This window comes from Prunus dulcis, chromosome 2 (assembly GCF_902201215.1).
Source record: "Prunus dulcis chromosome 2, ALMONDv2, whole genome shotgun sequence".
NCBI classification, from domain to species: Eukaryota; Viridiplantae; Streptophyta; class Magnoliopsida; order Rosales; family Rosaceae; genus Prunus; species Prunus dulcis.
Genome location: NC_047651.1, coordinates 725,570 through 747,862, shown reverse-complemented (window position 1 = coordinate 747,862; position 22,293 = coordinate 725,570). Strand labels below are relative to the sequence as shown.

General features: G+C 39.0%; 5 protein-coding genes across 5 annotated transcripts; 1 reads left to right on the top strand and 4 right to left on the bottom strand.

The window, feature by feature from the left end:
- Positions 1-1,054: 1,054 nt before the first annotated feature.
- On the bottom strand, positions 1,055-3,344 carry LOC117618596 (elongation factor 1-delta 2-like). The gene is made up of 7 exons (XM_034348236.1): positions 3,297-3,344; positions 2,521-2,746; positions 2,307-2,400; positions 2,024-2,144; positions 1,703-1,816; positions 1,334-1,495; positions 1,055-1,227 (listed from the first exon to the last, which is right to left on the bottom strand). Coding segments are annotated over exons 2-7 (696 nt in total). The 5' UTR covers positions 2,724-2,746; positions 3,297-3,344; the 3' UTR covers positions 1,055-1,225.
- Positions 3,345-11,141: 7,797 nt separating this feature from the next.
- Positions 11,142-12,758, bottom strand: LOC117619353 (exopolygalacturonase-like). Its single transcript, XM_034349282.1, has one exon. It carries the CDS (start codon positions 12,715-12,717, stop codon positions 11,491-11,493), a length of 1,227 nt encoding a protein of 408 aa, XP_034205173.1. The 5' UTR covers positions 12,718-12,758; the 3' UTR covers positions 11,142-11,490.
- An 882-nt stretch (positions 12,759-13,640) lies between these two features.
- On the top strand, positions 13,641-14,871 carry LOC117617310 (UPF0235 protein At5g63440-like; the record flags this gene model as incomplete). The annotated part of the gene is made up of 3 exons (XM_034346642.1): positions 13,641-13,722; positions 13,917-14,031; positions 14,382-14,871. Coding segments are annotated over 3 exons (357 nt in total), but the record flags the coding sequence as incomplete, so codon positions are not given.
- A 250-nt stretch (positions 14,872-15,121) lies between these two features.
- Positions 15,122-17,057, bottom strand: LOC117618813 (cytochrome P450 705A22-like). The gene is made up of 3 exons (XM_034348547.1): positions 16,391-17,057; positions 15,969-16,308; positions 15,122-15,888 (listed from the first exon to the last, which is right to left on the bottom strand). Exons 1-3 carry the CDS (start codon positions 16,966-16,968, stop codon positions 15,241-15,243), a joined length of 1,566 nt encoding a protein of 521 aa, XP_034204438.1. The 5' UTR covers positions 16,969-17,057; the 3' UTR covers positions 15,122-15,240.
- A 1,283-nt stretch (positions 17,058-18,340) lies between these two features.
- On the bottom strand, positions 18,341-21,396 carry LOC117620326. The gene is made up of 7 exons (XM_034350491.1): positions 21,047-21,396; positions 20,610-20,783; positions 20,397-20,489; positions 20,228-20,296; positions 19,493-19,699; positions 18,888-19,013; positions 18,341-18,750 (listed from the first exon to the last, which is right to left on the bottom strand). The coding sequence occupies exons 1-7, from the start codon at positions 21,272-21,274 to the stop codon at positions 18,595-18,597; spliced, it is 1,053 nt and encodes a 350-aa protein (XP_034206382.1). The 5' UTR covers positions 21,275-21,396; the 3' UTR covers positions 18,341-18,594.
- Positions 21,397-22,293: the final 897 nt, after the last annotated feature.

Here is a 22,293-nt window from a genome sequence, read left to right as displayed (position 1 = left end):
AGCAAAAGTTCTTCAAATCAAATGTAAACAGTCACAAATGAGCCTTTAGTGTATTTGTTTCTTTCTTTGCTAGAATCCAGTTTCTTTCCTAACTTTGTTAATTTAAAAAAAATGTTATTTCTTAAATAACTACTATCATTTTCCAAGAGTCATGTACTATTGGGAAGACCAACATTGTCTTCCCTTTTCTCAACTAAAGTAGTTGATGAAATATGTCTTAGATACTGCTCATACCAACACCACTCACACTCAACTACCTTTTGATGAAATATGTCTAAGATATTGAAAGAGCCACACCAACAATGTCATCTCTTCCTCGTCGTCTCCTCTCCCACTGCGTCACCCCTTTCCCCTACTTCCCTGTCTAGAGCTCTTAACGAGAATGTCGTCATCGATCTTATTTGCTATCAAAATTGTATGCATTTTTGCTTATTACAAGAATGTTTGCCCTTCCACCAATGTCGTCCAGCATGTAAAGAATATTGCATTAAGGATCAACACAGCTTAAGCCCAACCTCGGCTCTTTACAATTGTACGTTTGCATGTGTAAAGTTAATGCATAAACACAATCTTGAATCAGGTACATATTTTGCTCTTAATTTTGTTCTTAGGGTTTAGGGCACAATATGACCAGACTTTGTGGAATAATAATAATTGTAGTCATTTTAACCATGCAGATGCATTTCTTGTGTAAGACACTCTAGAAACCTGCCACAAAAACTGCAACAGGAAAACATGATCACAATGGGATAACAGAACTCCTCGCATGAGTCTGGATGGATGAGATCATGGGTTTGTTTTTACTTAATTTTGGAGATTTTGTAATGCGGTTTGGAACAAAGAAAAAGAGAGAGTGATGTTAAAAATTAAGAATTCACTACAAAATGTTTTATTAGGTATATCAGTCGTGTGGGGCATATATACCAAATTCAGATATTATCCTTGAACCATTGATTCTTTTGAGAACCATAAAGATCAAATCCTTGAGCAAAGAAAACAATCTTCCAAGCGCCAACATAACAAAACTGAGAATATGAATTATGATAAAACTGACGTCTTATCAAACCTACAAAGGACTGGCATATTATTCATCAAAGGAATGCTAAAATACATCATAACCAAAGATAATATAAAGTCTCAAATCATGCCCCAAGAAACAAGATATGAGCAGATATAAAATATCTTCCTAGCAACCCCTCTCACAGTAGAACACTCAATGCTCCAATCCTGCAATGAGAAACAAAGGGTAAGGATAAATCAACAGTGAGGATTCGTATCTCGAACAAATAGTCCATAAAATGATTACTTGATTACAAACTTTAAATATACTTACATATTTTGTTGAAGGCTACAATGTCACAGCTCTGGACATACTCATTAATTGGTTCAACAGTAAGTTGTTCCTCAATAAGAGTGTCAACAGAGACCAGGTCATCAACAATTGTTAGCATTATTTGCAACTTCTTTATTCCATACCCAACAGCTACAAGTTTGGCTGCAGAATCAACAAGATAATAAATAACCAAATTAGGAACATAAAGGTTGGTTTAGCATCAATCAAGAGGACTAAAACTTCATAACATTGACTTCCACATTGCTAATGTATTAAGTGCATATCAATGGCCAAATTTTGTTGCTAACTATGGTTAGAAAATCTGGCCCTTAGCTTATACCTGCAATTAACTTAGATGAAAGAACTTACATGCTCCCCAATGCAAGCCTTCAATGTGAACACTTCTTACTGCCTCCTCAAGCTTTTTCATGTCAGTTTCATCATCCCATGGCTTCACATCCAACAGGACTGATGACTTTCCAGCTGACAATGGAAAAATACAACAACAAACCTTCAGCACGAAAGAAATAACAGTGAAAGGGGAAAGGAGATGGATATATTAAAGGGCAGACAACAAGATAGGAAACTAATATGAAAGGGCTGAAAACAAGATAGGAAACTAATATGAAAGGGCTGAAAACAAGATAGGAAACTAATATGAAAGGGATGAAAATCAGATAGGAAACTAACATTCTTTCTTTTTTGTAGATGCCTTGATGGAAGCTGCACGCTCTTCAGCAGCCTTCTTCTCTTCTTCAGTCTCTTCACCAAACAGATCCACATCATCATCATCGTCTTCAGCAGCTGAGGCCTGAAAACCGTATCACATTCTAACACATGAGCATAACAATTGTATGCAATTTCTTAAAGCGGATAAAGCAATAATAGCCCAACCTAACATTCCACATTATAAGCAAAAAAGCAAACAGACATCCAAATAAGAACTCAGTGGATAGGGCAGAAAAGTGCTTGCCTTTGTATCAGCCACAGGAGGTGTAGCAACTGCTTCCTCTGTGATGGGAGCAGATCCCTCAACAATGACACCAGAGCCTTGTCCAGAAACACCACTACAACAACAGACAATCAAATAAGTCAAAGATTTAATCCAAATATATGAGCTTTGAAGAAATCCATCATAATCTAATAATAAAGATAAAAGAAACCCATCACAAGTTATAAGAACTTACGAAATCCTAAGAAGTGCAGTGATATGGTTGTACCACCGAGACACGTTCACAAATTCTGATGGTGGAGGCTTTGAAAGAGCTGCATGGACAATGAGATCATCCTTTGAACCTTCGTAGCCAGTGATGTAACTGCGGGCAAGCAAGTAGTCATCCAATTTCTTCAGGCCAACAGCCGAGTTGATGTCATGGAATGTGACTGCCATTGATAAGCCTTTTTGTGATTTTCCTACAACCCATATACAAAAAATTTAGTCTTTCGTCCATGGATGAGTTACAATTTACATACCCACTGATAGGTACCAAAATCAGCCAACTAATCTAATGAATAATTAGACAAAGCCCAACCGAACAAATATTGCCAAACATTATATTACTGACAAACGAAGTGCTTTTAAAGATTTTATTCTGGAAAATTTCTCAATCAATCAGTTACAGAAATTCAGTCTTTCATCCATGGATGAGTTACATAACCACTGATAGGTACAAAAATCACCCAACAAATACATAATTAGACAAATCCCACCAGAACAAATATTGCCAAACATTATATTACTGAAAAAAATAAGTGCTTTTGAAGATTTTATTCTGGAAAAAAATATCAACCATTGAGTTCCAGGAGTTCAAGCAACTAAGTGTGTCCGTAAAACTAGAAAGCTGTTTCAATTTCAAACACTAAAGAGATTGATGAATCATATAGCCTAAAAGGTGAATCATATAGCCTAAAAGACTCTGACTTGATCAAAAGTAAGGATATTAAGCAACGGATCTTAGCTTACCTTAAGCAGGAGGAGCTACTACACAGAGAGTAAGAGAGAGAGAAGACTGTTGAAAGGTTAAGATTTCTAAGGATTATATAGGCAATTACGAGTCGCCGTATATAATGAGGAGTCATCTAAATGGGCCAGTCCGGGCCGACACAATCAGGTTACGGCCCAATGTGTCTAAATTAGTAGAACATAACATGACATGAAAACGACGTTGTCCAGGTCTTTGTCTTGCTGTAGTAAATCCTAGCTTGACAATAGCACTTTCATGGTGTATTTATTAATCATGAATTAGAATTCTCATTAGGAATTAAATTCCACCTATGGAGAATTTTTGTGTTTACTTCACATCAAGGAATTAACGGCATATTTACTAATCCGTAATTGGATTATGAGGAATTGAATTGAGAATGAAATGGATTGAAGAGAATTAGATTCCGGATTCCTAATAAAATTGTTTACTAAACCATATGAATTGAGGGGAATTAGATTCCGGATTCCTATTGAAGTTGTTTATTAAAGCATATGGAATTGGGGTATGAGTGATACTAATTACTAAAATGTCCTCGTTGTTGGATTAAAGTAGATGACATGCTAGGAATTTTGAAAATTGTGTGAGGATATAATGTATAAAAAAGATGAATGCAGTCAAAGATTGTTTTAACCCATATAATGAATTTATGCGCTTGCAAACTTGATTTTTCTTTTCAGGAGCTAAATCACATCCTGGTGGTAAATCCATGTATATCTCTTCTACCAAGTCTCCGTGTAAGAAGGCATTCTTAACATTGAACTGATGTAGTGGCTAATCTAGATTTGTTGCTAGAGACAGTAAGACTCTGATAGTGTTGATCTTGGCTATTGGGGAAAATGTCTCTTGGTAGTCCACCCCATATCTTTGTGTGTACCCCTTCACCACCAATCTAACTTTATATCTTTCAATGGATCCATCTGCTTTGAGTTTCACAGTATAGATCAACCTGCATCCCACAGTCTTCTTTCCATAAGATAGCTCTCATGTGGCAATCTTCTAGAGAGCTCGCATGTAACACCTTGTCCCAAAAATCATTGTTTAATTTATTATTTAATTGTGGATTTACAATTTTGCCCTTACGGGTAGGGTTACTTTAGTCACTTTTCGATCTAGAAGGATTTGGAGAATTTGAGAGGCACAATTTCTTAGAGCTCGCTCTCACAAGTTCGTAGACACGTAGTGAGCTCAAATTGGAGTTATAACGAAAAAGTTGTGGTCAACGGAAGTGCAGCGGCGCAAACGTAAATTTTTAGAAGTTGGGTTTTAAAATACCCAGTCAGCCTCTCTCTCTCTCTCTCTCTCTCTCTCTCTCTCTCTCTCTCTCTCTCTCTACACGCACGCGACTTTCTCTCTTTACACGAGCGGCATCAAATTTTTTACGGCGATTTTGTCGCCATCCAGTGTCCGATTCGAGCAAAATTGGTTGCAAAAGTTTCGTATTGATGTCCTCTATCTTCCCCACATTTTCCCAGCTCAAAAACCCAAGGAAATTAAACTGAAACGATTGGAAATTCTGGTGATTTTGGTCGTTCAAAATACCCATTTTAGTCGACGGTTTCGGCTTTGATTCAGCTAGTTCTGACTAGTTTTTGGTTGTGGTCCGAGAACAAAACTTGGTCTTCTAGTAAGTCTGAATCTGTTGGCATAGGTATTCACCGGTGGTTTGGAGATTTTTCGTCGCTGAAAATTTTTTCAAGACACCCACGCGCTGCTAGCTGTGGGTGGCAGCCCATAGAGTTCTAAATTGTTACCCTTGTCGTCCTGAGCATGACGGTATGCTCGAATTTGGATTTGATTATCGTTTGACAGTCGAACGCATATTGCACCTATTATGCGATATCGGGGTTCAATAGGTTGGACCGTTCAATCGGTCCCATTTTCTAATGCGTTGCTCCTCATACTTTTAGGATTTGTGTTGGAAATGGTGGATCAAGAATGGGAGTCCTGGATACTCCGAATCAATGATTCTAGGGTTAAGTAAACCGATTACCGTCCGATCGTGCCATCGAGAGCAATTCGATTGCTCAATCGAAGTAGACCTTGTTGGACTTATAGTAAAGTTTGGATCGAATCGGAGGTTATGGGCCCGGCGGGCCCAATTGGTCAAATTCAGCGATCAAACCGACCATTAGATCGTGACGGGACTTCTAGAACGGCTGAACTTTTGGTTATGGACCAATAGGAATTGTCATATAACAATTGGGGTCGTGGGCCCTTCGAGCCCAATTGACTTAGATTGTGGGCTTTGTTGGCTCGGTTGAGGCTTTTTAGTAGTTGTAATTGTAATTGGAGATTTGTGTTAAAATGGTATTGTGTTTTGAGTGTTTTATTAAATTTTTATGAATTATTATGTAATCACTTTTATTTTCCATGAATAAGGAATGGCTTGGATAACCGGATTTTGGCATGAATAAGGAATTAATTAAATGCCTGATTTAAATATATGCTCGGTGGCTTGAAATCGATGAATGATGGATACTAGTTTTCTCAATAGTATGTTGTACATATTTGAATGTAGTTTGAGAAAAGTTTTGAAAGATTATGCATGGATAAAACCGGGTTCGATACGGATTCTAAAGTGGAATTTGAGTCGGGTCCTGTCATCGTATTTATTTATTCATGGCTTCTTTCCATTTTGAGCCTTCTAGTGCTTCAACCACACTATTGGGGACATATATATTTGCCAACTGCTCCACAAAATATACATGTGACTCTAATAATCTGCTTAGAGATATATAATTATTGATGGTGTATTTTTCTTTCTCTTTAAGACCTGCTTCGTACTGTACTCGAGGTTTACCACAATTATTTCTTTCTAGAAGTTAGTATATAAGGGTATCTGCATCCTTTATGTTTTCTAAAATCAAATCATCATGGTATTTTTCATTAGTGTTATTAGTTTTAGGAGGAGCTGTTACCTAAATGACTTCTTCGGAAGGTGATTGGTGGGGTACTAAAGCTGATCATGGGTCCGGATTGGGCAAAATCTCAAAAAACAGTTCAACTTCCTCCCAATGATTTTGGCAGCGTGGAGTTGACTGATCATTTTTCATTGGCGACCGGTTGTTTTGACACAGAGGCTTAATGTTCAGTAAAAGAGGACAAAGCGACCGATAGTTTGGGCAGAGCGCCGGTCGTTTTGACACCGTGGCTCTGGCTGTGAAGGAATAAAAAGGGGTGATGGGCGACACATATTCGCCGGGATAGGTCTATCCCATCAAAGTTCGCCGAGATAGGTCAATCCCGTTAAAGTTCGTCGGGCTAGGTTTATCCAGACAAAATTCGCCGAGACATGTCTAGTGTAGGTTCGGTTACATCATACTAACCCAAGACTGAGAACTAAACCTAAATCGTAAAGCCTAGGTCGAGTTAGGTGATTATCCAAGACTAATCGAGTCCTAAGAGCCCTACAGTAGATTTGTAGTTAGAGTTTAAGGCTTGCGAACGATTTTGGAACAAGTTCAGACAAGTTCGAAAGCTACGACTTTTGGTTCGAGACTTGGATTTAGAGTTTGGAGATTAAAATTCGAGTTTTAGAATTTTTAAATAATTGAAACTATTTTTAAAATAATTTTAAATTCCACAAAATTATTTAAGATAATTAAATATAATTTATTAGTATTTATTAAGTAATTTTTATGAAATTAATTGAAATGTTTAAATACTAATTATTCACTAAATAGTATAGCCAAGCGACTATACTATTTAAATATTAAATATAATATTTTAACGGTATAGCCGTTCTGACAGGACCCGACCCAATTTCAACTTTGGAATTCGAGCCAAGTCCTGTGCATGTCCGACACCTGGCGAATGTCGGGCACCAAGAACCTTTTTACCCTTCTTAATTTAAATTCTTTTTAACTTCCCTTAGACTTCTGCCGAAATTTCGGCAGAGTCTCCCCTGTATTTTGACAACTCCCAAAATTTTTCACCTGTTAAACAATCAATAATTTCACACTAACTGCCAGAATATCTCAAATAACCAATCTTAACTCTAGTTTCTCAGTTTCAACTAGATATCAGAGCATTTTTTTCTAAATTTTTCAAGGTTTCAAGGGTTTTCTACGAAACTCTACCTTACGTGGTGAAGCGGAAATTTTGCATGGCCCGATGGTGGATCCCGTGCACTTCTACGGCCTGGGGGCGAAAAACAGGTTGAAAAATGTGAGTAGACAAAAATATGGTTCTTAGAAACAACTTTATAACCATAATAACCCCCATTGTAAAAGTAGTTAAATAAAGCTGAATATGTACTTTCCATTGAAAGCATACTAAACTCAAGGCATTCTATATAAATCATATTCCAACTCGAAAAGTTTCGCACAAAAGCACTGAAATCAAAGCTTGCATAAAACACTGAAATCAAACTTGTATAAAAGCTCTGTACTCAAACCTTGCATAACTGAACAAATATATAAAGATATAGAATGCGCAAATATCAAAGAAACTGGTTTGAAATAGCTGAAAATCATAACTGAATAAAAGAGCTGAAAATCCTTTGAAAATACCACCTATTTCTACCCCTGTCATATCCGTCAATTCCCCTGGCAGGTCTCGGGCGCCACGCAGTCCACCCGAGCCGCAAACTGGCGAAATTAGGGGACTATGATCAGCCTGATCTGCCGGCAGATTCCTCGATGACACTAAGTCAACTCGAGTAGCTCTGGCAGGATGCAGGGGACCGTAGTCAGCCTGATCCGCAATCCTGGCAGGTCTCGGGGACACAGAGTCAGCCGAGCCGCAATTCTGGCAGGTCTCGGGACACCAAGTCTGCCGAGCCGCAAATCCTGGCACTCACGGTCCGAGCGTCCCCGTAACTCGTGAGGCAAAGTCAAGTGCACTGACATAAGCTGAAATCGGACTGGATGTCCGTAGACATCGGTCCAACTCTGGGTAATCACCAAAAAAAATGGGTACGAGGTGGTTTTAAAATAAATTCCTTTAGAAAAAAATATCTGAGTAATAACTGTAAAGCTCAAATTGTGCTGCGGTCTCAACTGATTCCAACCTCAAACTCTGTTTCTATAACTGGTAAATAAGCAGCACAGACTTATAGAACTATTTCTGTACTAATCATGTTCGGAACCACAATAAAGCTTACTCAAGATCAAATAAAGAAATTTATTCAAATAAACTCATTTATAAAACTCATTAATATAAAATCAATAGAAAATCACTTATGAAATCTTTTTTTATAGAAATCCTTTATATAACTCATTTATATAAAATAATTCGTGAAAGAAAGTCCACTCACAGATGGTCCGAGCTCAATGGACCCTTCGAAGGTCCCTCCTGCAGGTCGACTGGACCTCTGGTGCCTGATTATCCAGGAATAATAAATCAATAGTCTGCTGAAATAAAAGAATTAAATTAAACACCCTGCCCCCGGCTCCTAGAAATACGTGCACTTATCTTAAAGTTACTCTTATGCTCGCCTTAGCTTTTTAGATAGTTAGAATGGTCTTAAGAGACCCGAAGCCTCACTTGAGCGATAAGCTGCCAAATCGGCCGATCCGGGACCCCGTGGGTCCACGGTCTCCAATGGCCAATCTGGGCTTCTCTGAAGGTTCCTTACAGAGAAGGAACCATGTTCCGCGAATTTGGTCCGAAACGGACGGTCGGATTGGCCAAAATCTCATTATCGCTTAAAATCTAAACCCTAGCCCCAGGGTTCGCGATTTCGGAGTATCCGGGACTTCGATTCGCAATCCGTCGAATCTTACACGATCCTGAAATCATGTAGACCGACATATCCGAAATTCAGCGCGATCCGACGATTTGACGACACTGCACCCGCGGATCGCGCGATATGGAAAATCCGTTCGGGGCTCAAACGGACTCCGAATCGAGATTCGCAAAATCCTACGCGCTCGTGAAGACACAAGGGTCACAAAACTGCACAGAATTACTTCACCACCCTCTCCCATGCGCCCCAGCACGCGCGGTCAGATTTGGGTGTCTTAAGCGATTTCAGGTGGCCGAAAAATCTCGGAACCAAAACTCCAAACTCCTATCCTAGGTAAAACACCCCATTTGGAGTCACTTTTGTTCTTGGACATACCCCAAAAAGTGAACAGAAATAGTAGTTTTTGGCGGCCGAAGTTTCGGCCAGATTTTCAAGTCGAAAATTGATCGCTTTAGAGCTAAAATCGATCGAAACCATACACCCAACAGCTAGAACACGAAAAATAGCTGAGAAACCATACCTTACTCGATCGATTTGGTGAAGAATTGAAGGAGAAAATCGAGCTGGAAGTTTGAACTGGAATCGGTGAACATCCGTCGGAAATTGTGATTTTCCGACCAGCTCAGGGTGGCCCCGGGGTGGAGGTCGGTCAGGTCTTGACGGCGAGAGGGAGGCGGAGCCGATGGTACCCTCGCCGGAGATCGGCTCGGCCTGTGGTGGCCGGGCCGTCGCCTAGAAGTCGAACGGTCGCACTGCTGAGTGCGACGGGAGAGGAAGAGAGGAGAGAGAGAAGAACTGACGGGGGAGAGGAGAGAGAGGGAAATAAAAATCTGACTTTTTGACCAAATTACCATTTTGCCCTTCGCGGTATTTAGACCATATCTTCTTCGTTACAACTTCGATTCGGGTCTACTCCATGTCTACGAACTCGTTTCACCGCGCTCTACTCAATGGCGTAAGCGAAATTTCCAAATTCTTTTTCGATTAAAAAGTCAAATTTTCCCCCATTAAAATATGCGAGGGCAAACTTGTCTTTTTGCTAAAAGATATTTTCCTTACTTCTTAGATATTTTCTTTCTTTTTAGATATTTTGGTTTGGGTTATTACACGTTCGGCTATACTCCATAAATATAATATTTTAATAGTATAGGGCTATACTCCATAAATATAAGATTTTAAAGGTACAGCCAAACGGCTATAAACTAAAAAATAATAATATGTTAAAAGTATAGCCTTAAATATAATATTCTGACAGTATAGCCGTACGGCTATACGGTAAAATAGAATATTTTAAATGTGTAGCCGCACGGCTATACCCGGCAAATAGCAAACTCTCCCAACGAAGTTGCATCGGCACATGTCTATGCCGGCAAATATTCGTCGGATTAGACCTCTTCCGATGAAACTTACCTTTGCCGACGACATTTCGTCAAGAGATTTTTATTTTTATTTTTTTCATTTTAAAAATATAAAATTAGTTTCTTTACTTTTGTTTTTTGGCCAACTTCTTTAATTTAATATATGTAATTAAGTAATATCTTAGCCTTTTTTAATTACTGTAATTAGTAATTATGTACTAACTATTATTTCTTTAGTGAATATTTAAATATGTTACAGATTTAATTCTGCTGTGCAAAAATGAAAAAATAAATTACTTATTTTCTTTTGGGTGTCTTAATTAAATTTTTCCAGAGCTCAAGGCCCATCTTTTTTATAATTAAATATTATGTATTACCTATATAATATTTAATTCCCAAATTGAATTTGAAGCCCAATTGACTTCTATTTGGCCCAACTTCCAATTACTCCCATAATTATAAAGACCATGCATTTTCTTCTTTCTACAAATGTGGGACAAAAGTCATTGAATTTTATTCAAACTTCCAAAGAATAGCAATAAACAAGCCTACATTTAGTTCTTCGTAAATTTAAAGACATTTCTAGCATTCCATGGAAGAATTTGTAAAAGATTTATGTAATGGCCCCAAACTAAGTTATTCACACTCTTGGTCCCTCTAAAAATTGTTTTCTAGCTTCACCTCCTATTTTTATTATTATTATTTTTTAAATTATGATTTCATTAATTTTGATAAACTTGGAGTATTATCCAATAACAATGAAGTAAGTCATGGAGTCTCTTCCTCTAACCAAAAGATTCTTGATCTAACAACAAGGCATGCCTAGCAAGGGAGTGAGCCACCTTATTACATTATATGGAGCTATATCGCCATCTCACCAAAGAGAAAGAATGTGTGAGGCACTTAGCTTCTTTAAAAAGGTGACCTTCCACACACGCAAATCCTCCCCATCTTTCTCAAGAGCAGTAATAATAGGGTTTAGGGTTTATGAGGGCTCTAAATCCTGTTGGCATTGATGAAAATTGTGTTGTGTATTTATTTATCTTGGACAAAGGAGAGAGCATGTAGCACAAAAGCAAAGTAGAACACGTCAATGTATGTATAGAGAACATTAATTTGTACTTTCTACTTCTTGGATAAAGGAAGAGGTGCCAAGGACGATGTAGCACAACCAAGAGCCTTTGTCACGCCAGTAATTGTGGGCTTGACATTAGAACACATAGAGGTAAGAGGGCCTTTGTTTCCACCGTAGGTGAGATCAATGTCAGTCAACTCCACATTCTCACACGGTATGCCCGTGGTACATACAAGCTTGACTGCAAGTGGAGTGAAAGATGAGCCCTTAATGTTCTTGAAGCTAACATTGTTGATCTTAACTTTTGACGGAGGCTTTTGTTCACACTGAGTATATGGGCAGTACAATTGGTCTATGAGGATAGGGTTACTGACATTAACCATGATAATATCCTCATAGTGTATCCCCGAGGCAGTGCTAGGCGAAGGAGAATCTGGAAATGTTTTGATTCTCACACCGTTCTCCGTATTAGTCAGGGTGCAGTTCTTAACTATGATCCCGGTCACATCCTTTTCTTCCTTATATTTTCCAAGGCTTCCAATGCTTATTCCATGGCCTGGCCCACAAGTAACATCAGTCACTGTGATTTCGTGGGAGTCATCACCAATAGAAATACAGTCATCCCCAGTTCCAATCTTTGAATGAGTAATGTTGATAGCAGTCGACGCCCCGATATGGATTCCATCTGTGTTTCTGCTCTCGTCAGGTGCTGTGATAGTAAGCTGTTGAAACGTAGTATGGTTGCACCGGAAAACATGCATGTGGAAAAATTTGCTGTTAAGTGAAGTTATGTCTTGAACTTTGGAATTTGTGAGGAATTCGAACCGCAGATTAACGGGAAGAGGTTTGCAATTTTTGTTTTTGTGGCAGTCATTTTGATTCCAAGAAAGTGCTCCTTGGCCATCAAAAGTCCCACCACCTGATAAGGTGAGCATGTCAATGTACTGAAAACCAACCCAAGTATCCGGTCTTGTGAGTTGGCCAGCGTCTACTGGAGCCTGCAATGTGCCTTGAACTTGCATCTCAATGGGAGCCTTACAGGGGCCTCTGAAAGTTGCTTCTTTTAACTTGTATGTCCCGCTCGGAACAACAACTTTACTCGCGGATGGCGATGCACATGCATCACTCCAAGCCTTGGCCAAGGCCGTACTGACATCAGAGCCAGGCTTTGCACCGTATGTTGCACTCGTCACGTCAAACACACTAGCATGAGCTTTAGGTGTAGATGCTAACAATAAGCACAAAAGCATTGCCAAGAAACTTAATTTCATAGCCATCTTGATTTTCCTTCCACTTTGTTATTTTATTCTCTGTTTTTTTTTTTAACTCTGGAAGGATGATGCAACTCCATTTTGAGTTGAGGCCAATTTATAGTCCGATTGGGAAGGCTCAACACCATCAAACTATCCAACCAATCACTAACTATTTTTATACACAGTTGCATGTTGTTTTTATAATTAGTAAGCTGTTTAGCCTTGAGAATATTCATCACCAAATCTCTATCTAGAACGTGCTAAGCTGTTTGTAGTATTGCTGTCCTCCTCCACACCCCCCCAATATATGTATATTCCAAACAAGGAGGACCAAAACCATGCATGCACACCTGGATATAGTTAACAAGATCAACAGGAAAAGACCATGCCTACACTATTGGCGCATCTATGTATATACTTTTTCTAATATACTCCAACTAGAAAGTGCCTCATCTTAACAACTTTAATTCATCTACTTAGCTTAAATAATCCATTTGCACCATTGTGGTGGTTAGTTCATCTATTTTTGACCATACTCTTTTTGAAGGTGGTTTGGTCGTCATGTGAGGAAAGAACATTACTTACCCACTGGTCGTTATTGGTGGTTTGGTCACCATAGTTTATACCAAGTGCTTAACTGCTTGGATGGAAGTCAAGGTAAGGAGAGAATTACAAAAAAAATTCCACATGAACAGTCTGATGGGTTAGGGTGGGATTTGAGATAGGGGTTGGTATTTATACCTCCCACTAAAAAGTCTCACACAATTTCACATTTTAAAAAATCCTGTGAAATGCAAAGAACCCAGTAGTGTAGTGGTTTGGAGTATTTACTCCCTCAGACAAGGTCCTGCAAAATTAGCAAGGTACAAAAAGTCTTAATTGAATACCACATGACTTATTTATCCCAAAATAATCTTTTAAAATACCAATTGAATACACCTTAGTAAACAACTTCTAACTCTCCTCAATCCAACTCTGATCTCTTCGTCTACTACTGCAAGCACTGTGGATCTCACCTCCTCATAACTGGTTCTCTCTCCCTCTCTTTTGATTGTAGTTGGGTTATTGTTTGAGTAGAAATTAATATGTTTCAAAAAAGAAATTGGTGTAATTGCTCATTTTAATTGGTATTGGATTTTTCATAATGGTTGTTAAAAGAGAGTTTGTTGAATAATACTTGTGGGCAAGCAGTTTATATTATACTGAAGTGTGTGTTGTATAAGATACCCAGTTGCAGAAAATGCCCAAAAGGAAGACTGACAAAGCTTATGTGTTGGACAAGAGCAAACATCTTGCAAGGCTTAACATTGCTGAGGCTGGAAAAGTTGTATTGAAAAGGTTCTTCTTTCTTCTTCTAATGAAAGTATGATATCCTTAGTGTTATACCGTTTGTAAGAAGAAGAAAACAATTGGGATTTTACTGATGTGTGTTGTATACTGGACTGGATGACACTCTCTGTTTAACAGTGGCTGATCACCTGCCTTCGGTTTCTTGTACCTCAGTTTGTCTGACAGTTTCTGTGAAACTATTTTGTTTCTACACCTTTTCATACTTATGTTCTTCCTCGAGATTGTCCTGTCAGTGCATTATGTTCTTCAATCAAGATAGAGTTTAATGGTTTTTTCAAAATTTATGTGATAGTATCATCATAGTTCATAATTTGAAATCTTGTTCGTTATTAATCCAGGGGTGAGGGGAAAATGGAGAAGCAATTTCGTATGAACTGTGTGGGTTGTGGACTCTTTGTTTTCTATCGCTCAGAAGAAGATTTGGAAGGTGCTTCTTTCATTTATGTTGTTGATGGTGCTCTAAGCACGGTTGCTGCTGAAACCAACCCACAGGTATAAGTTATGATGCCAATTTAACTCAGAAACTGCTTAAGCTGATCTTGCTTGGCCTTCTTCATTATCATTTGGTGATTATTGCAGGTGGAGGATTTGTCTGCTAGGCAAGTATATGAGAAACTTCTGGAGGCTGTAACTTTGAGGTTGTACAATTTACATGTCAATTGTAATGAAAGATAAGATCCATTCAACTTGTACGTTTACCCCGGACATCCTGGACTTCAAATTATTCTTCTGTTAGTTGTGATTGTTGTAATGCAATGTTGCAATGTCAAAAATTCAATTGCACAACCTGAGTCTATTTGATGATAATTCCAGTTAATTCTGTCTGTAGTCTTGCCTTTGCTATTAATCAAGAATTGGTCAATTGGAGTAGTTACCAGTTATGCGCATGTGAGCTTTGTGAACGAGAATAAGAGTCGGGGAGAAATTAAGAAATTTTGCCCTCCAATTGTATCTCAATTTCTTGAAAATAAAACCACTTATGCTAGGATCCAGAGTTACCTTTTAGAGAAATCATTTTTAAGAACGCATTATACTTCGTATACTTTTCGCAATGGCATACTAAACATGGAGTGGCATGTAAGAAGTCTATGATCAAATTTCGTTATCTTGTACTGAGTAACACAAATACCCATATAGCTTGCCTTTCTTCTTAGCACAAGTTTGTTTTGCATAACCCACATGCAAGTTTACATAGAACTATGTTGAAGAAGCAAATGGGTTGAAGTGATCAACAGGTAAAAGTATAAGTGGGCGAGCCATGGGCAAAGACATGCCTGCGCCAACTTGCATATTAACCTTACCCTCATTTCCATCTCCAACTTTCCAATCAAAGCATTGAACCATGGCAGCAATTGAAGTATTCAACAAGATGGTTGCCAAATTCGAGCCAGGACACCTTCTCCTTCCCGATCCAAATGGAACATATTGAAAATTCTGTCCTCTAGTCTCTTTCTGATTCATTTCCCCATCTGCTTTCTCTTCAGGAGACAAAAACCTCTCTGGCCTAAAGTCATCTGGATTGTCCCATAACTCTGGATCTCTCATTATAGCATACTGGTTGATTGCTACTGCAGTCTTTTCTGGTATATCAAACTCTTTTATTTTACAAGCTTGGCGGCTCTCTCTTGTTGACAAAGGCACTGGTGGGTGTAATCTTAGTGTTTCTTTGATCACTGCCTGCAAGTAGGGGAGGTTTCCAACATCCGATTCCTCAACTAGTCTACTACCAACAACCGATTTTATCTCCACCCTGAGCTTGTTGAATATGTCGGGATGGTTGATGAGCTCAGCTACTGCCCATTGCATGGCCTCTGCTGTGGTAGCAGTACCTCCGATGAAAAGATCCTGACATAATGGTAAATTATGAATTAATCAGAAACAAGGAGATGCGGTTTGAAAATATAGAAAGGATTGAAATCACTTACAAGCAAGAAAGCCTTCACATGAGTTCTGGAAATCTTGACCTCAGCTTTATCATCTTGATAGGCCTTCAATAGTATATCCATCAAATCTTTATCTTCTCTATCCCAACCCTCTCTCTCTGCTCTCTCTTCATGCTGCTTCAGCATCCCCTCTAAAAGTTTATCATACCCCATGGTCACATCCATGAGCTGCTTCCCATAAACCCAGAAACCCAATCTCTTCAGTGGGCCCAACACATCCCCAAAACAAACCTTTGCAGCCAACTCAAATGATTCTTTTACCAACTCCCTGATTTTTTCAGCTTCCTCACCATTCTCTGAACAACTAGTGCTCATAGCCATCCTGCTATTAAACAGGTACTTGTTAAAAAGAGAAATATTGGAGAAAATTTCAAAGATCATATCAGATAAATTTTAGAGCATGCCTGCATATACTGTTGTTTGTAAGCCTCATCAGCTCCGCACCCACATCAACCATCTCTTTCCTCGTAGCACTCTCCAACATTTTCCTCAAAAACTTTGCAACCTCTGCATGTCGAATCGCGCGTGACCTTTCTATTTGCTTGGGTGAGAGCAGTTCTGTCATGCAAAGCTTCTTCATGAACCTCCAATAGTCACCATATGGGGTGGCAAAGAATCCCAAGTTTCCGTACGGCAACTCGTCAGCAAAAGCAAATGAGGGACGAGAAGCAAAAGTGAGATCGTGGGTTTTGAAGATTTCAGTAGCCATGGAGGCTGACGAAACCACTAGCATCCGAGAAGCGCCGAACCTGACTAGGAGGAGAGGACCATACTTGGTGGAGAGGTTGTGCAAGGACTTGGACAAGGAGGAGGAGAGGAGGTGAAGGTGACCGATGACCGGCAAAGCCGGTGGACTAGGAGGGAGGCAGAGAGTGGTGGTTTGCTTGGTGGGTTTGTTGAAGAAGGATTTGATCAAGATGGTGGAGAGGAAGCAGAGGATCAAGCAGATGAAGTAGTACTGGAAATCAGTCATGGTGCTCATGGCTTCCAACAAGTTTGAGCAAATAGATTCAGCGCAGAGCACTGATTGGATCACTGGAGACTTGTATTAGTATGGACAAAAGTCACTGAATTCTGATTTGTTAGGATAGATAATGTCGTTAATTCGTTCAATCATGTTCTATTACATCATGTTCAATTAAGACTTTAGGTTTTGTTGACCAGTGTGAGCAGCAAACCTTGTCGAGTTGTCGGTAAATAATGAAGACTGTTGATCCGTTTGACTGTGATGAGAACATGTGGTCCAGATTTTATAATAACGTGAACATCACTCACGTGTAAACCTTGGATAGTTACATATTAAATTAATAAGAAAGCTGAATTTTCAGCTGAAATCCAATTTGGATGCAGAACCATTTTAGTCAAGCCTGCCAATGTTGGCGGAGGTTGGTGTCAATTTTATAACCCATTTTATAAGCCCGCCAATGCAGAACCTTTTTCTTTTTTTTTATTTAATCAAATGGGTGAAAAATATTGCTTCAGGAACCATTTTTTTTTAGCACTGTTGTGTTAAGTAACAGAGAGGAGCTAGAGAGTACATGGTTCAAAGTTGATAATACACTTCTCTGGGAGCTGCATTGCCATGGTACGATCGACGCCAGAAATCGAAGGGCCATTGACAAACACACATAGGCAAGGCTGGCCAAGAGCTTTGAGGGCATTGCAGCAAGTCTCACTTGGTGGGATGGGGCTAAAAGGAACAACTGCTGCTCTGCAAGGTATTAGCTGAACAATAGACGAGAAGAAGGTGCTTGCGCACATGGTGCCCTCCCCTTGATCCACCAAACCTGTCAAAACTAACATAACCACCAAAACTGGAAGAGTCATAGTGATTAGCCTCATCTTAATTAATTTGAGCTGAGATTAATTACAGAGAAGATGTCCCGAATTCAAATATATAGGACATTATGATGAGGGTCATGCCATCATGCAGGTACATCCTACCCAAAGGTCACACCTATATGATGCCATTGTCGCCAGCTCTGCCACTGATGATATGTGCATAAAAACCAGCCAAAAATACATTTGGTGTGCTGGTGGAGCAGTTGTTAAAACTCAAATTTCATGACTCTTTGCATTTTCCAAATGCATTAGCAAAGAAGCTCCAGTTAAAATGAATCGAAGGCACCTACGTTCTCATTGTTTGCATATGTAGAGGCCAAAAACAATGCGCTTCAGCTACAAGATCCCAAAGTGAGACCATTCAAAATATTAATATCGGATAATTAGCTCCAAGTTAGTATTTAAGATTATTTGATTTAGACCAATCTGAAATTGCTAAGAAAAGTATATTCGATTATGAAGTGTTAAACTCCAAGGACGAAAACGAAATTGATGCTACAAATAGTTAAGCATGACTAACAAATCAGAGATATATATTCGATTTGGGAATCCAAAGAAATTGTACAAATTTTCTTGCTGGAGGAAGAACAGAAAGTCAGTAAATGAGACAATATAATTCTCCAATCTTTCCTCATGTGTGCGGCCACAGTTAATAATCATCGATCCCAACCTTCTTTATTACAACTCATCTCATTCCCAAAGTCCTCTTCAAATGCTTTTCATATCATTGACATAACAAGTTATGATTTTCACATATTACATGTTATCAAAGTTCTCCTTTGTTTCCTTTGAGATTGATTACTGCAAGCTCCTGTTCAACAAACTCTCCTGCATAAATCGCCGGATATTTACTGGCAAGCGAGGATTCTGCAAAGCGACCTAAGGGCTTTAACACAGCATCAGATGCTATGTGGGCAAACAACTACATCGCAAGAAATGTCACATATAAGTATACGATGCATCGAGAAATCTTATTTATATAAATCTCTTTTAAAATGCCAACTAAAAGTAGAAGAACGAAACGGTAACAATGACAACAATATGACTAGCTTCACTCACTGTAGAAGATACTCTCCAAAGTAAGCGATGTTGCTCCATTGCTAGTTTGATTGCGTCAACTGTTCTGTTTGTTACAACAACTTCATGCATTCCAGCTATGCAATCTCCTGCAGTCAACCACTCTATCTGCACATGAAAATTTGTGTGAATGGAATACAATTAGCTTAAAGATTTAAAATACAACACATGTCATACCCAACCAACCTAAAAACAGCAATTCCAATCAAAGAGGTGGGGTGTGTTGTGGTTGTTACACTAAGCACAACACAACTAATCAAATGTTTCGCAGGTGTTGTATTTTATTTTTTGACCAAAAGATGTGCATAAACCCTATCTGTACTACTAATCGAAAAGCCCTCCCCCTCTCCCTGTCCATTTTGAACTATAATCAGATAGATCTTGCACATGACATTATTGATATAGTTTAAATATAAGTTTAAATTTTTGTCTTTCATAAGTTAGGCCCTAAAGAACGTGTATTATGTGTTATTTAATTGATGCAACTGAAATCCAAATTGATTTCCCATAAAAGCCACCATATCCAGGGGATCAACTAGCTTGTAAACTATTGGAAAACTACTAAGCACAATGGTAAAAACTCTTACCTGCTTCCCAGCATGAATGAGAAGACATCCTACAGGAACCTTCACTTCAACTTTTTGCCCATTTCTTAGCCAGATATTCAGACCAGGAAATCTACTTCTGCCATGAATGGTAAGGAAGTTCAGGTCGTAGTGATATCCTGCAAACACAGTACCCTCCTGGCCGTAACGCCGAAGGTCACTTCCTGTTGGAGCTAGAAGGTGTGGTCCCTGGATTCACAAAGAAAGGGTACTTAGCATATATCGCATGAACTTAGCCAGGAAATTGGCAAATGGAAAGGAAGAGATTCTAGATACTCAATTCAGAAGTTGGTGATTGTCGACAAGGCAGCATGGAGACAAAATACATGCTCAATATACGATCACAAGCCAATGTATTTAATAAGACTATAAAGTGGTTGAAGAATATGCCCAGCCCAAATTAATCTTTGTAAGAAAAAAAGACAAAATAGAGAAGTGTAATAAGATAAAATAATAGTGGCATTATGGAGCAATACAAAAGGTATTCAACAGAATGCCACACAAATTTGGGGATACAGGTGGTCACAGTGGCTAAAGATAAGAAAAGTGATGGATATAGAAGATGGAATGGAAACTGATGGATGTAGGCAACTACTGTCAGAGTAGGCAACCAATAATCATGATTCCATTATTTGATTTCAATACCGCTGCCCCACCACTAGTGGCAGAAAGTCATAGAGACATGAATGTAAGTTTCACTTGGCAATCATTGGTCACCTGCTTCATAAGAGATGTGAATGCATCCTTTGGCAAGCCAAACCCAATAGCAGCCATTTCAGCAACAGCCTGAAAAGAAAGAGAGGCATAAATTACATGAAGAATATTAGATAATATGCAAAACAAGCAAGTGGTATGAGCAAGCTGAAAAATCAAATTAATGGCTCACCTCTATTGCGGATATCATCTTGTAACCCCATGAATCCATGGTATCTTTCCATTCAGGAAACCCCTCGGGTACGACCGGCTCTGCGTTAAGTTCCTAGAAAACAAGAATAACATAATCATCATCATCATGGCAAGTAGAATAATAGCATTTAATTAAAACAGTCAATACATATGAGTGCAAAGTGAATATCTAAAGGAAAACAAAGAATGAGACCTGAAAGCGGGTTTCTGAGGGTCGAGGACCCACTCTCCACATGTATCGCCATTTGCGATCTGCCCCCTTGGGAATGGATGGCTGGAACTCTTTGGGCAGTTCTTTCAATTTCTCCTGCATTTCTTCATCAACAAGGCTTCTTGGCACTTCCACACCCTCTGGTGTCACCCCAACCTGTAATCTTATCCCCACTTCAAGTTTTGAACAACAACAATCCAATTCCCACCACAAATCAAAAGAAATAGACAATTAAAATCAAAAGAGAACCCAGATTGTTACGATATCAAATCTCAATCATAGGAGATAAGCCACCAATCAGTAATCAAAGAATTGGGCTTCAATTTTCAATTTTTTTTTTTATAACAAAATTCAATTTTTCATTTTTCTGATATCTAGGCAACAGTTTTTCATTTTCTCGGGAACCAAACAGAACCCACCTGGTAATGCAATTGGGGCCTCTCCTGAAGTCGCTTGAATTCCGGCGGTCTATCGAAGTATCTCTCCATCATATTGAGGAAGCGATCGTTGTCCTCGGCCGTGTATCTGGGGTCCTTGACCAACAGAGCACCTGTTTCTCTCAGACTCCGGCTCACCTCGCCGCACAACTCCTTCACTTCGCCCTTCGATCCCAAGTACAAACTCAGATCTACCACCGTCAGCTCCATTTTCCCGATCCAAATCTTCAACCCGGATCAAAATTCGATGAGATTCCTGGTTTTTGAGGGTTTACAAATGATTTAGGGATGGCGGGAGATTTTTTATTTTGTTTCTGTATAATAACGCTTGCGTGGAGATTCGTGTAATAATGGTGTCGCTTTTCTTTTTGGGAGAAAAGGATTGCGTGTAGTGCACTGGACATACGATACGTCCAAATTCGGTATTATCCTGACACGTGGAATTGAGTGACTGAAGTGGATCCTGCCAGCTCAACATTGATGAAGGTCTGGGAAGTTTTTTGATACAAAGGGGAGGAATCCAACTTAATACATGGTTAAATACTTTTAAGATCACTTGAACTACAAGTCCTTACATGAAGGTCGGAAATTAAAGAAACCACTTTGCGGCACTTGCTAGTACTAGGTAGGCAACGAACACCCAATGTTAATATTGTACAAGCACCAAGCAAGCTGCACAATAGCAAGTGCAACACACAGGGCAATGAGTGATTGTATAATGCTTCTCTTATATTGATGGCAAGCATGCTTACCTATCTATACAAGTGAACTAGCTCACCATTCCACCGACTAGTCACCTCTTGATGAGCATTTTCATAAGTTACGGAAGAAAAGGAAGCATCAAAATGCTTGAAGAGTTACTTATAATGACCAAATACAAGAAAATAAAATAATTTGCTAACTACCAAAATACTCCCACACACAATCAAGCTGCTATGGGCTTGACTAATGACTTAGACAAGCATGGTCTGCGGCATTACAAAGCAACCCCTTATTTTTCAGCTTCCTCACCATTCTCTGAACAACTTGTTGAAGTTTGGTATGAAATCGATTATGTATTCCTAGCTAAGTTAGGAATCCAAGTTGTAATATGTTTGGGAGGTTAGCTAAGTTAGGAATCCAAGTTGTAATATGTTTGGGAGGTTTGGACGCAAGCTTTCAAGTTGGTCTTGGATTCTTAGTTTAGTTTTGGTTTCCTATGTATAGTAGGATTTGGTTGTCATCAATTT